At 42.2% G+C, this 11,128-nt stretch overlaps 1 protein-coding gene across 1 annotated transcript; it reads right to left on the minus strand.

Moving 5' to 3' along the window:
• Positions 1 to 772: 772 nt before the first annotated feature.
• Positions 773 to 10,788, minus strand: LOC131246796 (probable xyloglucan glycosyltransferase 6). The gene is made up of 5 exons (XM_058247206.1): positions 9,930 to 10,788; positions 5,575 to 5,883; positions 4,235 to 4,525; positions 4,006 to 4,119; positions 773 to 2,038 (listed from the first exon to the last, which is right to left on the minus strand). The coding sequence occupies exons 1-5, from the start codon at positions 10,629 to 10,631 to the stop codon at positions 1,334 to 1,336; spliced, it is 2,121 nt and encodes a 706-aa protein (XP_058103189.1). The 5' UTR covers positions 10,632 to 10,788; the 3' UTR covers positions 773 to 1,333.
• Between the last annotated feature and the right edge of the window lie 340 nt (positions 10,789 to 11,128).

Here is an 11,128-nt window from a genome sequence, read left to right on the forward strand (position 1 = left end):
GTGGCTGAATAGGCAACCGATCTCAACAAATCTCGGTCATACACAAATCCTACCATCTGAATTTAGCCTAATTCTATTTACACATTGAACGAGTAGCTGAATAAACGACCGATCTCAACACATCTCGGTCATACACCACATGTCTACTTATCTCGGTGCTTTGGGTCAAAGCTATTCGGTTTGAAATGAGCTGCAAATTCAATTCTGACACGCCCGCATTCCAACTATAGAAAACAAAACGAGCAGCAATGGACCCCATCAATGTTCTTATGAAAATGGAAATGATCATGAGGGAGCGTGATATCTATCAAGGGAGCGAATACCAGTGAGACAAACTGATAGAGAGAGTCCCTCAATCCAGACTGTCCATCTTGGTAACAGCCTACCATAGATGACCCACCATCAACGGATTGGATGAATATCATTCTCTTTCCAGCAATTTAATTTGTAAATCTGGTGGGCCCCATAAGTTTTCTCATACGAATAATGAGGGAGTGCAATATCAATCAAGTCAGTGGATATGAGAGAAAACAAGCGGATACAAAGATGGGGTCCAGATCATTTGCCCCACGAAAAACCCATCATAGACGGGCCACGTCCCCAATATCTCCCCCTATTATAGATGATCCTAACCATCTGATTCGTGGCTTTGTAAATGAGAAATAACATCCAGTCGGCCATACTCAGCAGAGAAAAAGATGGGCATACTCAAATCGCTAAGATCATCCGACCGGAGAAAACAACAAGAAAAAACAGCAAATATTCAAAAGCATTGCAAGTAAAACAACATCCATTCCAAGATTATAAAAACATACTGACCCACAAAATCAATCTTCATATCCAATACAAAATCATCATTTCCTAGCCAAAATCAACAAATGTAAATTCAATGATGGCCCACCAACATACAGGTGGGCCCGTGTACATTGTTCAACCAAACAGCGACCAAGGATAATCATCTCATCTCCCACGAGATTCCAGACAAAATCCCATCCCTATGCTGGAGATGCTTTTTCAAGCAGAGAATTCAACCACAGAAAAAAACCCACATTATTTTCTGCAGCTGTCAATAAAATAATGCATATACACAAACATGGGCACGAACACAGACTGCTGGAAATGCCCAACCATTGACTTGGAAGCTTCGACAGTGTACGAATGTAGCAACAGCCTGGTTATTGAACAGCCGGGATGCGATGCAATCATGGCCAATGTGACCTTGCAACCCATGCATCAGTAACCTTGAACGTCCCACCATAATAGGTCCATCTTGCGATTGAGCCCCATTTGAAAAACCAGCCATCTACTTGTTGTCGCAATGGTGACGGTAAGGTCAGCTCACCTGCTCTCCGATCAGATCAAGACCAACGACCAGGAACGTGATTCCTTGGAACAAAAGAAAATAGAAGTGGATACCTTGAGCAGACAATAAGCTTCTGGCAGAGGCGGTTAATAGAAGGAACGAAAGCACTAGTTCCTGCCTGTACACCCGGTTTCTCTTCCTTTTCCCATTTTTCCTAGCCATCTCCAATTTGTTCAGCTCTTCAAGGACCGATTCCGAAGACGCACGATGAAGGAAGGTCTTGCTTCCTACCTGGGTTTCAACTTCTTTCTCACCAACAGATGAGGCACGGTGAAGGAGGGCCACACTTTCTTCCTGGGTTTCAGCTTCTTTCTCTGCAAAGGCGATCAAATCTGCCTCCGATGATCTTCCCAACTTCTTTGTAACTATCCATTCATAGGAGCTTCCGAATTTGAAGAGCCCGGATATCATGGCGTTGAATTTGGTGACAGACATTGTGTTCTCAAATAGAAGGTAAGGGACGATGAATGGGAATGACCTCGGTGCAGGAAGGATACTCAAGATGGACATGAGTCCAGGAATATAACAGACAACCCAGATGGGTAACTGAGCTTCTGGAATGAACATGGTCATTGGGAGGATGATGCAAAAGAGAGTGAATGAATAGAAAGGCAAGATCAGCTTTCGTAAGAGGAAGAAAAGGAATATCAAATTCGCCTTCTTGGCCCACCCCACCTGCCATGAAATGAACAATGGAATGAGGATGCTATCTAAATATGTCAATGTGGTCCTTTAAGCATGTCTATTGAGGATACAAACCCAACATTTCCATTTGTTCTCACAATCATGTGTTTGTTTTAGTTATTCAGATAGAGTTGACGCACACATCTATGACCTTTCCATCAACAGTGGGTGGGAATACAACTGCAACTTATTGACACACCCCAAGTTCAGGTCGGGTTTGAAAATGCCAATCCCAATTTGAAATCAGGTTGGGTTCGGATGAGCAAATTCGGGTTGGGGTAGTTCAAGTTGGGAATAATCACGTGTATTCAAGTTGGGTTGGGTCGGGGATATAGAAGTTTGGGTTGAGCACCTCAGGTTGGAACTCGGGTCAGGTCAACTTGCAGGTTCGGTCCTCTTTAGGTCGGGTTGACCCTCAACCCGATCCAATCGACCCGAGTTGCACCCCTATGTGGGAATCCAAACACATCTCAAAATGGTTTTTCTTTTCTTTTTTTTCTTTTTTTTGGGACAGTGGGAGATGTGCACGTCTCTCAGTGTACAGTGTGCACACACAAACATTTCCCTCTGTACTGTCACGTTTTGTGAATCTAGTTGCACATAAGAGTGGTTGTATAAAGCAGCCAGCTTGTCCTCTACTTGGCCTATCATATATAAGGGCTTTAGTCAGTCAAGATGTATTCTGCACGTTGAAGAAGCTCTAATATGGAGGAGTGCATAAGCCTTTAAATATTTGATATTTCATGTTTTCTTGTTTATGATTTTTTTTTGTCACATTTCCTGTTTATGATTTTCATCATCATATCTTTACTAGATATGACGCAAGCAGGCAGGGGCAATTTTTCCATGCAATTGGTTTTTGGAGTCTAAAACTTTGAAGGTGTCTCACAACTTAGCGACCAACGGTTGAGACCTGCTCAACCCCATTGATGCCATAGATTTTACCCACTCCACAGTCATATTTGTCATTTTAAAATATCGATGATGCAAGTAGTCCACGCGCCTTTATTGCATGAAGCCCGCACCCACACCAAAACGCAGTTTGCTAGAATACATCTTTAAGTATTGCTATAGAATGTGTCGGGACATCGCCTTTGGATCAATTATCCAAACCGTTTATGACAGATCTTTCCTTAGTGCGGACTTATGCGATGGTATAACAAATAAAATCTCTTAGATTGAGATATTTTCTCTTTGATGATTTGACTCTTTTCCTTCATATTTAGCAGTCTACATGACCTTTAATTAATAGAAGGGTCAAAATTCTTCAATCTGGCAGTTAAGTTGGGCATCCCCCAGCCACAAACGGTTTTGGTCATTGATAAGGACCCAGATCCAGAGGCTAATGTCCCTGCATATTCTATATATCCAATCAGGTTTCATACTCTACTAGACCCATCGGAAAGATGGTTTTGTTCATTGAAAAGGCCGAGACTCAGCAGTTGATCCCTAGGTATCCTATCAGGTGTCATAAACTACTAGATTATCAAACAAGTCCCCTTTCATATTGCTCCTCGACCACTCTCTCCACGTCTTGCAAACTGCTACCTCTATCCACATGCATGTCATGTGCCATACCCATTAGTTAATAACACAGTAATGACTAACAGAGTATATAAAAATAAAATCAGGAAACCGTTGATTTTATTTTATTTTTTAATCCAACAATGTCAAATGACAGGAGCTGTCCCTGGCCAATAGTTGCATCTTTGGTCAAAAGGTAGTGTCTTGTGCACCTAGAAGCTCTAATGTGGTAGAGTGCCTGACCCGTTTAATATTTGATATTTTTGTGCTTTGTTTATGATTTTTATCATGGTATCAATATTAATTACACCAGTTACCAGCACAAATAGATAAAAATAAATACGAAAACAATGAGTTTGTATCCTCAACAATGTAAAGAATGAGAGTCATCCTCAACTAATAGATGTCAGATGTCAAATGGGATAAATGCTGACCTTTGAACGAATGATGTCAAGAAAGCACAGGCGGAACAACTGCATTGGACCCGAATGCCATCGGTGTTGCTGTTTCTTGTATGCCTCATAGGACTCTGGGAGTTCACAAAGGCACTGCACAAATAGAAAGAAGGGATCCTTAGGGTCTTGATTCTTGCCAATGGATTATCAAACCCCCAAAAGCTCAACATGCAATATAACATCACATTACTAAATGAAATGAACAAACCTTTACGTCATTTAGATATATGAATTTCCATCCACCGAGATGAGCACGGACAGCAATATCCATGTCCTCCACCGTCGTTCTTTCTAGCCACCCCCCAGATTCTTCGAGAGCTTTGATCCTCCACACACCAGCGGTGCCATTGAAACCGAAAAAATTGATGAATATACCATTCACCTGTTGCTCAACCTCAAAGTGAAAGGATAAATTGATATTCTGCAACCTCGTGAGCAAGTTCTCATCCCTGTTTACGAAAGCCCACCTTGTCTGGACCAATGCCAGATCATCATTCCCCTTCAGAAAATAAAAAGAAAGAGGAAAAGAAATAAACATCAGAAGTAAATTGGGGGTTCTATATCAGATACATGTTTTCTAACTGGAACGTGCTTTGAAAGGCTTTTGCAGGTGTGCAGCAGCAGAACCCAGCATGATTGAACCACTGGGTTAACTCTTCACCTTTAAATGACTTAAGGTCCGTTTGGGCAGGGATCTACGAAATCAGGATTTAAGCCTACTCCTGATTTGGTAGGCCCCATGCCATCCATAACGGATTTGCCGCAATTAAGCAGCGTTTTCCTCAAAATAAATGTAATTACAGAAATTTCAGAAAAGAAAAAATCTCTGATATTGTTATCATGTGGAGGAAACCGCCACTTTTAAACCGGAAAATCCAACATGGAGGGCATGAGGCCCACCAAAATCAGGATTAGACTTAATACCAATTACACGGGATCCCCCACCAAACGGACCTTTACGCATTCAGATTATTGCATTAAAATTTTGATTCTAAATGCAACAGGCATGCATGCGTTGGGGGGTTCATGTGCGCACATGTCTGTGTCCGAGTGTGTGTGTGTGTGCATAAGTAACGCTAATATCAAGCAGTATATTACACGTTCCTTCATAGGAACATAGGCAGACATGCACGACATCTAGAAGGGTCATCCAGAGGGCTCCACCTGTGGAAGCACAAAACTACACCTTTTTGGCTGAGACGATCCCAATCACTCAAATGGAGGACCTTTTTTGCATAAAATGTGAACTGTTGATCGCAGTTTTATAGCCACCCCCATTTTCATCAAGCTCCTGCATTCAAATGATTAGGGTTGCCCAGCTGGAGTGACCGGTAGAAAGTCAAGTGGCCCGCTTGATGATTGCTTGATGACTGGTCTGGAAGCTGTGCATGTGTGCCAGGTGTCCCATGGAGGTGTGTGTTTCAATTGTTTGCCTGTTATAACTATATATTATGACTCATACTAGAAGGAGCTGCAGCTCTGGCACAACTACCTGAAGAATGAAGTATTCGTGAAATCTAATGAAATTGAAATACAACTCAAGGATACCTTAAAATGTGGAATAGTCTTCTTCAAGAAATCAGGCCCGGGCTGAAAATCTGCATCGAAGATTGCAACAAACTCATAGTCCTTTACATAGTCACAGCCCATGGCAGATTTAAGGTTCCCTGCCTTATAGCCCGTACGGATAAGTCTGTGTCTGTACAAGATGCGCACACCCTTCTGTTGCCACTTATGCACTTCTGTCTTGATGAGGAGCTGCACATCCACATCATCGGAGTCATCCAGAACTTGAATAAGCATTCTCTCCTTCGGCCAGTCCTGGATGCATACTGCTGCAATTGATTGCTGGTAGACCTGTGTTGATATCCAAAGTCAGAATTTTTCTTTACAAACAAGATCTCCAACCAACTTAAACTCAGCAGTTAGACCAAGGGTCCAATATATTCTCTGAATGCTACTTGCAATCAACCATCTGCAAGCACCAAACAGAAGCACACCACATGTAGGAATGTGGTAGACATGTACAAGATCCGGTCTGTTCATCAGATGGACCACATGATGCATGCACCGTGGCCTAAAAATCAGGCCGGTCCACTCTTAAGGTAAGGTGGTCAAATCCAAAAAAAAAAAAGAAAGAAAGAAAAAGAAAATGATGGTTAATGAAGGATAACCAGCAGTCCATATTCAAAATACATCTGTGGTCCACTTGATAAGTGGACCAGCCTAAACTTTGCATAGGCACAATCATTGTGGGGCCTGATTGATGACGAGAAACCTCATAAGTGGACATTAGCTATATTGAGCAACAAAACACTGGCTGCAATTTTCTAGGACTCTTCTCAACCAACACAGAAAAGCATGTTTATAACTGAAGAGGAATTGTAATGAGCTTCACCCATGCTGCTCCTCTTCTGCACCACCATCTAATGACCCAGACCATTCATCTAAAAAGTCCAGTATATGACCGACATGGCATAAATCCAACTGATAAGATATCCCTACAGTCAATACACAGTTTGGGTCAGAGACTATCTTTCTGGAACATTTTTTTGAGGTGACATCTCTGATGAGTGAGATTTTTCCATTCGGCCAACAATGGCAAGACTTTCTAGACGAACAATCTGGGTCATCACATGGAGGGCAGAACAGTGAGCAGCTTAGGCAAACTCCTTAACATTTTTTCTTAGACCCAAAACATCTTTATATCTCAAACGAATACACATCTCCACATTATCACCATTCCCACAAATAGTCACATTCTATGAAAGGACAAAAGTTATCTTCCCTTAATTACTCCCAACTGGTAGACAAACAAGAAGATGGTGTGACTGGAGTTAATTACAGAATAAATGGCAGGGTCACATACTTGGGAAGGTTGTGATGATATCGCGATAATAAGAATGGTTGGCTCTTCCAGTTTGGTAATTGGAATCGCTGCAATCTAAATCCATTACCGGGCTCTCCATGTACAGCGGGCTCGTCTAGAACCGCACATTCTAAACACCAGTTGGTCACAAATTCCCCTTCGTGGATAACACACAACAGTTGTGCTAAGGTGCAGCATGGGATCTGACTGCATTGGCATGCAAGTGATGTGGTAATCATGTATCAGTGGGTAACCCTGCTATGTTGTGTAGCCAACTCCTCCTCAGGCATGACCTTTCATTTGTACAAGCACTTCCTGCTTAACTGTATGCCTGGCAACTAACCCTACATGTCCATGACCCTACTTTACTTGCTTTCCCTTTGACATGTGCATGTGACTGTTGGAATGTGGGGGACGTAAATGGTGAGCCTCTACCGTGGCCAGTTCCAAGAGCCTAGGTAAAAGGGGAAGATTGACATTTGGTGGGCAGCCGACTGTAAAGCTTTTGCCGGTATTCCATTTAAAAGCCAACCCCAAATTGTTGGGAGAAAGGCTAATATGATGACGATGATGAGATCGCAGAATGTTCGACAGGCAAATAACAATCTTGTCAAAACCTAATCTTCCATGTTCAGTGAAGATTTTGTTGTGCTGGTCCAAGCTGTCATGGGCACCCCAAATTATTTCTAGATGGGTCAAACTGGTTAGAGAGAGAGAGAGAGTGAGAGATAAAGGATGTCCTGAGAAGCTTACTGGGAAACGTTGAAACATATTCAGCACCCTGTGGCCAATATGTTTTGCAAAACAGTTTTTGCATGTTGAATCGCTCACCATTGATATGGGTTGTATCACCCCTGTGACAGGCAGTTTCGGACCCATACAGCTGTATCGTTCATGGATGAAACCAGTATGTATGGGTGTTGAATGATACATCAAACTTTGGTAGACAACTCATAATCGGACTACGAATACGTAGTTTGCTCACCCAAGAACACCCACAGTTGTATAGAACCACTAGTCTGCTACTTTAGTTACCCTACATACTAGCATTGCGACTTTCACAGCAAGAAGACACAATGGATAGCATGCATTGAAATATAGATCACATGGAATCACCAACAAACCATACCACCAATAGAGGACCTTTCTTAGCTCCACAAGATGCAAAACAAAACATATGTATCAACCCAAACTAGTAGAATAAGTAGTAGATCCTACACACTGATGCAAACTTGGAGTCGATTGGCTAACAGCCTAACACTATCAAGTAGTATCATTAGTATCTAATACTCCCATAATAAAAAGGATATTCCTCTACACAAGTATAGATTACCATCTGAATCACCATCACAAAGAGAAAGCAATGATTGTGATCACTTGGGTTAGTCTTGGCTCGTAGGCAGATAATCTAGCAATGGAAGAAGATCTAGTGCAGGTTCACGACAGGAGTATGACCGTTGCCTTATTGTATTTTATCCATTCCATATCAGGCATGTAATACAGGTTTGGTAACTCTGATGTAGTCCACCAAGCAAAGGTCTTAGACTCGCAATAGCATATTCATTGTCAGCAGTGTTTTAAATATCGACAATATCAGTCGATATATCTTGTCTCCCACCTGTGCGATACGAAACACACAAGTAGTGGGATATATCTCACATTTTCGATCCGCTGAGCATTTTTTATTTTTTTTCGATCCTTTTTTCTGTAAATCATGTTAAATCAGTGTCAAATTGTTACAAATCCATGATTTTTCATGTTTTGCATGGCATGAAAAATCATGGATTAAGAACTTCAATTTCGAGATTTGGAGACGGAACGAGTTGCAGAAAATTGAAAAAAAAAAAAAATCAAAATCAAACGTGTATGTAACTTAATCTAGTGACTCTTCTTTTGCTTTTGAATGTATTGATATACTTTTATCAATTCAGTTAGACAACGCATAGATTAGGACCCCATACAAAGAAAACCTATTATGTGCACTTGTTTGTTGTGATGTTTTGATTTGTAAGTATGTATTGATGTCTTTTTTAACAATCACTGAAAATTTGTTGAAAATTTCGACCAATTTCCAATGTTTCCCCATGTTTCCAACAACAGCGATACATTACGCGATACAACCGATATATCCCATGCGATAACCGATACGTATCTGTATCCCAAGGGTGCAATACGTAACGCGATACCGATATTTTGAACATTGATTGTCACACAAAATAAGGGTGTAATTTATGTAGACTAGCAGGAAGGAAACTACAGTCTGCAAAGGGGAAAAAATCAGTTAATGTTAGTCATCTAAGCTTCCTCAATAAACATTGTCCACTGATTGTTTGAAGCTATGCCAATGAAGCCAAGCACCTGTGTGAGGATGCGTTTGAAACTATGCATGTCTGCCAAATTGGAAATCAAGAAGAAACTTTGCTAAAACAAATATGCATCTGCTCAACTTGACATTCGGAGTGTCACGAAACCTGAGTTGGAAGTAGCTATCCCTTGATTTCCATCACAGACGACTTGAAGTTCAGCGATTTCTGTCTGTGAAAATTCAAAAGTAGCCTCAGATTGCAAAGTCTGCCATGGTATGAGTGAACCTAAGGCCATCTGCTAAATTTCATATGTACAACTTGTTCAATATCCTACATAAGAATCTTTCCATTTTGGGTTTCTTCTGTTCTTTGGGGAAGATTAGATGATGTGGTCCACCAAATCACTATCAATAGTGATCTGGGGTGTACATACACCTTTCCTAATTACCAGTTTCTGGAAAAAAGGCACTACCCGAAAAAGCCATGCCAAATTGATATTTGCTCCTTTCACCTTAATATCCACGCAAATTGCGATTTGGGGTATGTCCAAACAGTATCTAACATCTAGTTTAGAGTATAAGCCGAAAACAAACAAGACCCAATTTTCCAAAAAGGGAGAAAGGTAGAGATTCCACAAGTACGGCAGTAATAATAACAGGAATTATAATAAACAGAAAAGATAGAAAGCCGGTAGGAGCGGAAGGATTCCGAGACCTACATCATCTTACCTCCCTCTCATTGCACATGGGTATCTGCAAAAGCACCATTGGGTAGTCCATCCCGACCTCAACGTCATCACGGCCCGCCGCAAACTCCACCAACGGCACCGGCTTGATCCTCTTGAACTTGATCCAGAAGCACCCGAGCATCAACACGATCCGATCGACGGACTGTATGAGAAACAACACAATGCAGACATTGGCCAGACCCTGCAGCGGCGGGGCGAGGTAGTTCGCGCGGACGAAGACCCAATTGGCGTAGACGAGCTCGACGAAGCTGGAGACCTCGGCCGACGACGGGGAGGCGAGATGCCAGCCCTTGAAGTGGGCGGCCAATTCAACAACAAGGAGAAGGACGGCGAGGATGAGGATGGATTTGATGACGCGGTAGAGGCGGGTGGTCTCGGCCCAACGGTCGGGAGTGGATGAGGTAATCCGACGGTTGGCGGTGAGGAGAAGGGAGAAGGAGGAGGAGAGGAGAGAGGAGAAGAAGGAGGAGACCTGGTGGAATTTGAGGATGAAGAGCCAGGAGAGCTGACGGGCGTTGCGGCCACGAGATGATTTGTCGGGGGCCGTTTGATCGGACGGTGAGTGTATGTCGAGGGTGGACCAGGTGGGTTTATGGTCAGGATCGTCTGTGGATAGAGATGTGTGGCTGGATTGCTGCTTGCTCCACCATTCCTGAAACTCGTAGTTTGGTGGTGGCGACATTTCTCATTCAAAATCAAAAGCCTCTCTCTCTCTGTCTGTGGAGCTTTTATCTGTGATCCGAAAGAAAAGGGGTGAGTTTGTCAGATTTTGGGGGTGCTAAATTTAGAAACTGGATTTTCGGAGAGAGAGAGAGAGAGATGGGTTTTGGGACTGGAATTCTCCACAACGCCTGTACATCAAAGACCCAAACGGATTGGCTACTGCCCCTTGCCACTAACCCGGTGACTGGTGGTCGGTGTTCTGTGGGCCCCATTATGATGTATGTGTTTCATCCATTCCGTCCATCTATTTTTCTAGATAATTTTATACTATCGTTCAAAGTATGAAGTATATTCAAATCTCAAGTGGACCACATTATAGGAAAGAGTGTTTATTGAACTTCGACCATTAAAAAATTTCTGGGGGCCATAAAAGTTTTGGATCAAGATGATATTTATTTTTTCCCTTCATCTAGGTCTGTTTGACCTAATCAACAGATTGGATGTCAAATAAACAGT

Source organism: Magnolia sinica, chromosome 5 (genome assembly GCF_029962835.1).
Source record: "Magnolia sinica isolate HGM2019 chromosome 5, MsV1, whole genome shotgun sequence".
NCBI classification, from domain to species: domain Eukaryota; kingdom Viridiplantae; phylum Streptophyta; class Magnoliopsida; order Magnoliales; family Magnoliaceae; genus Magnolia; species Magnolia sinica.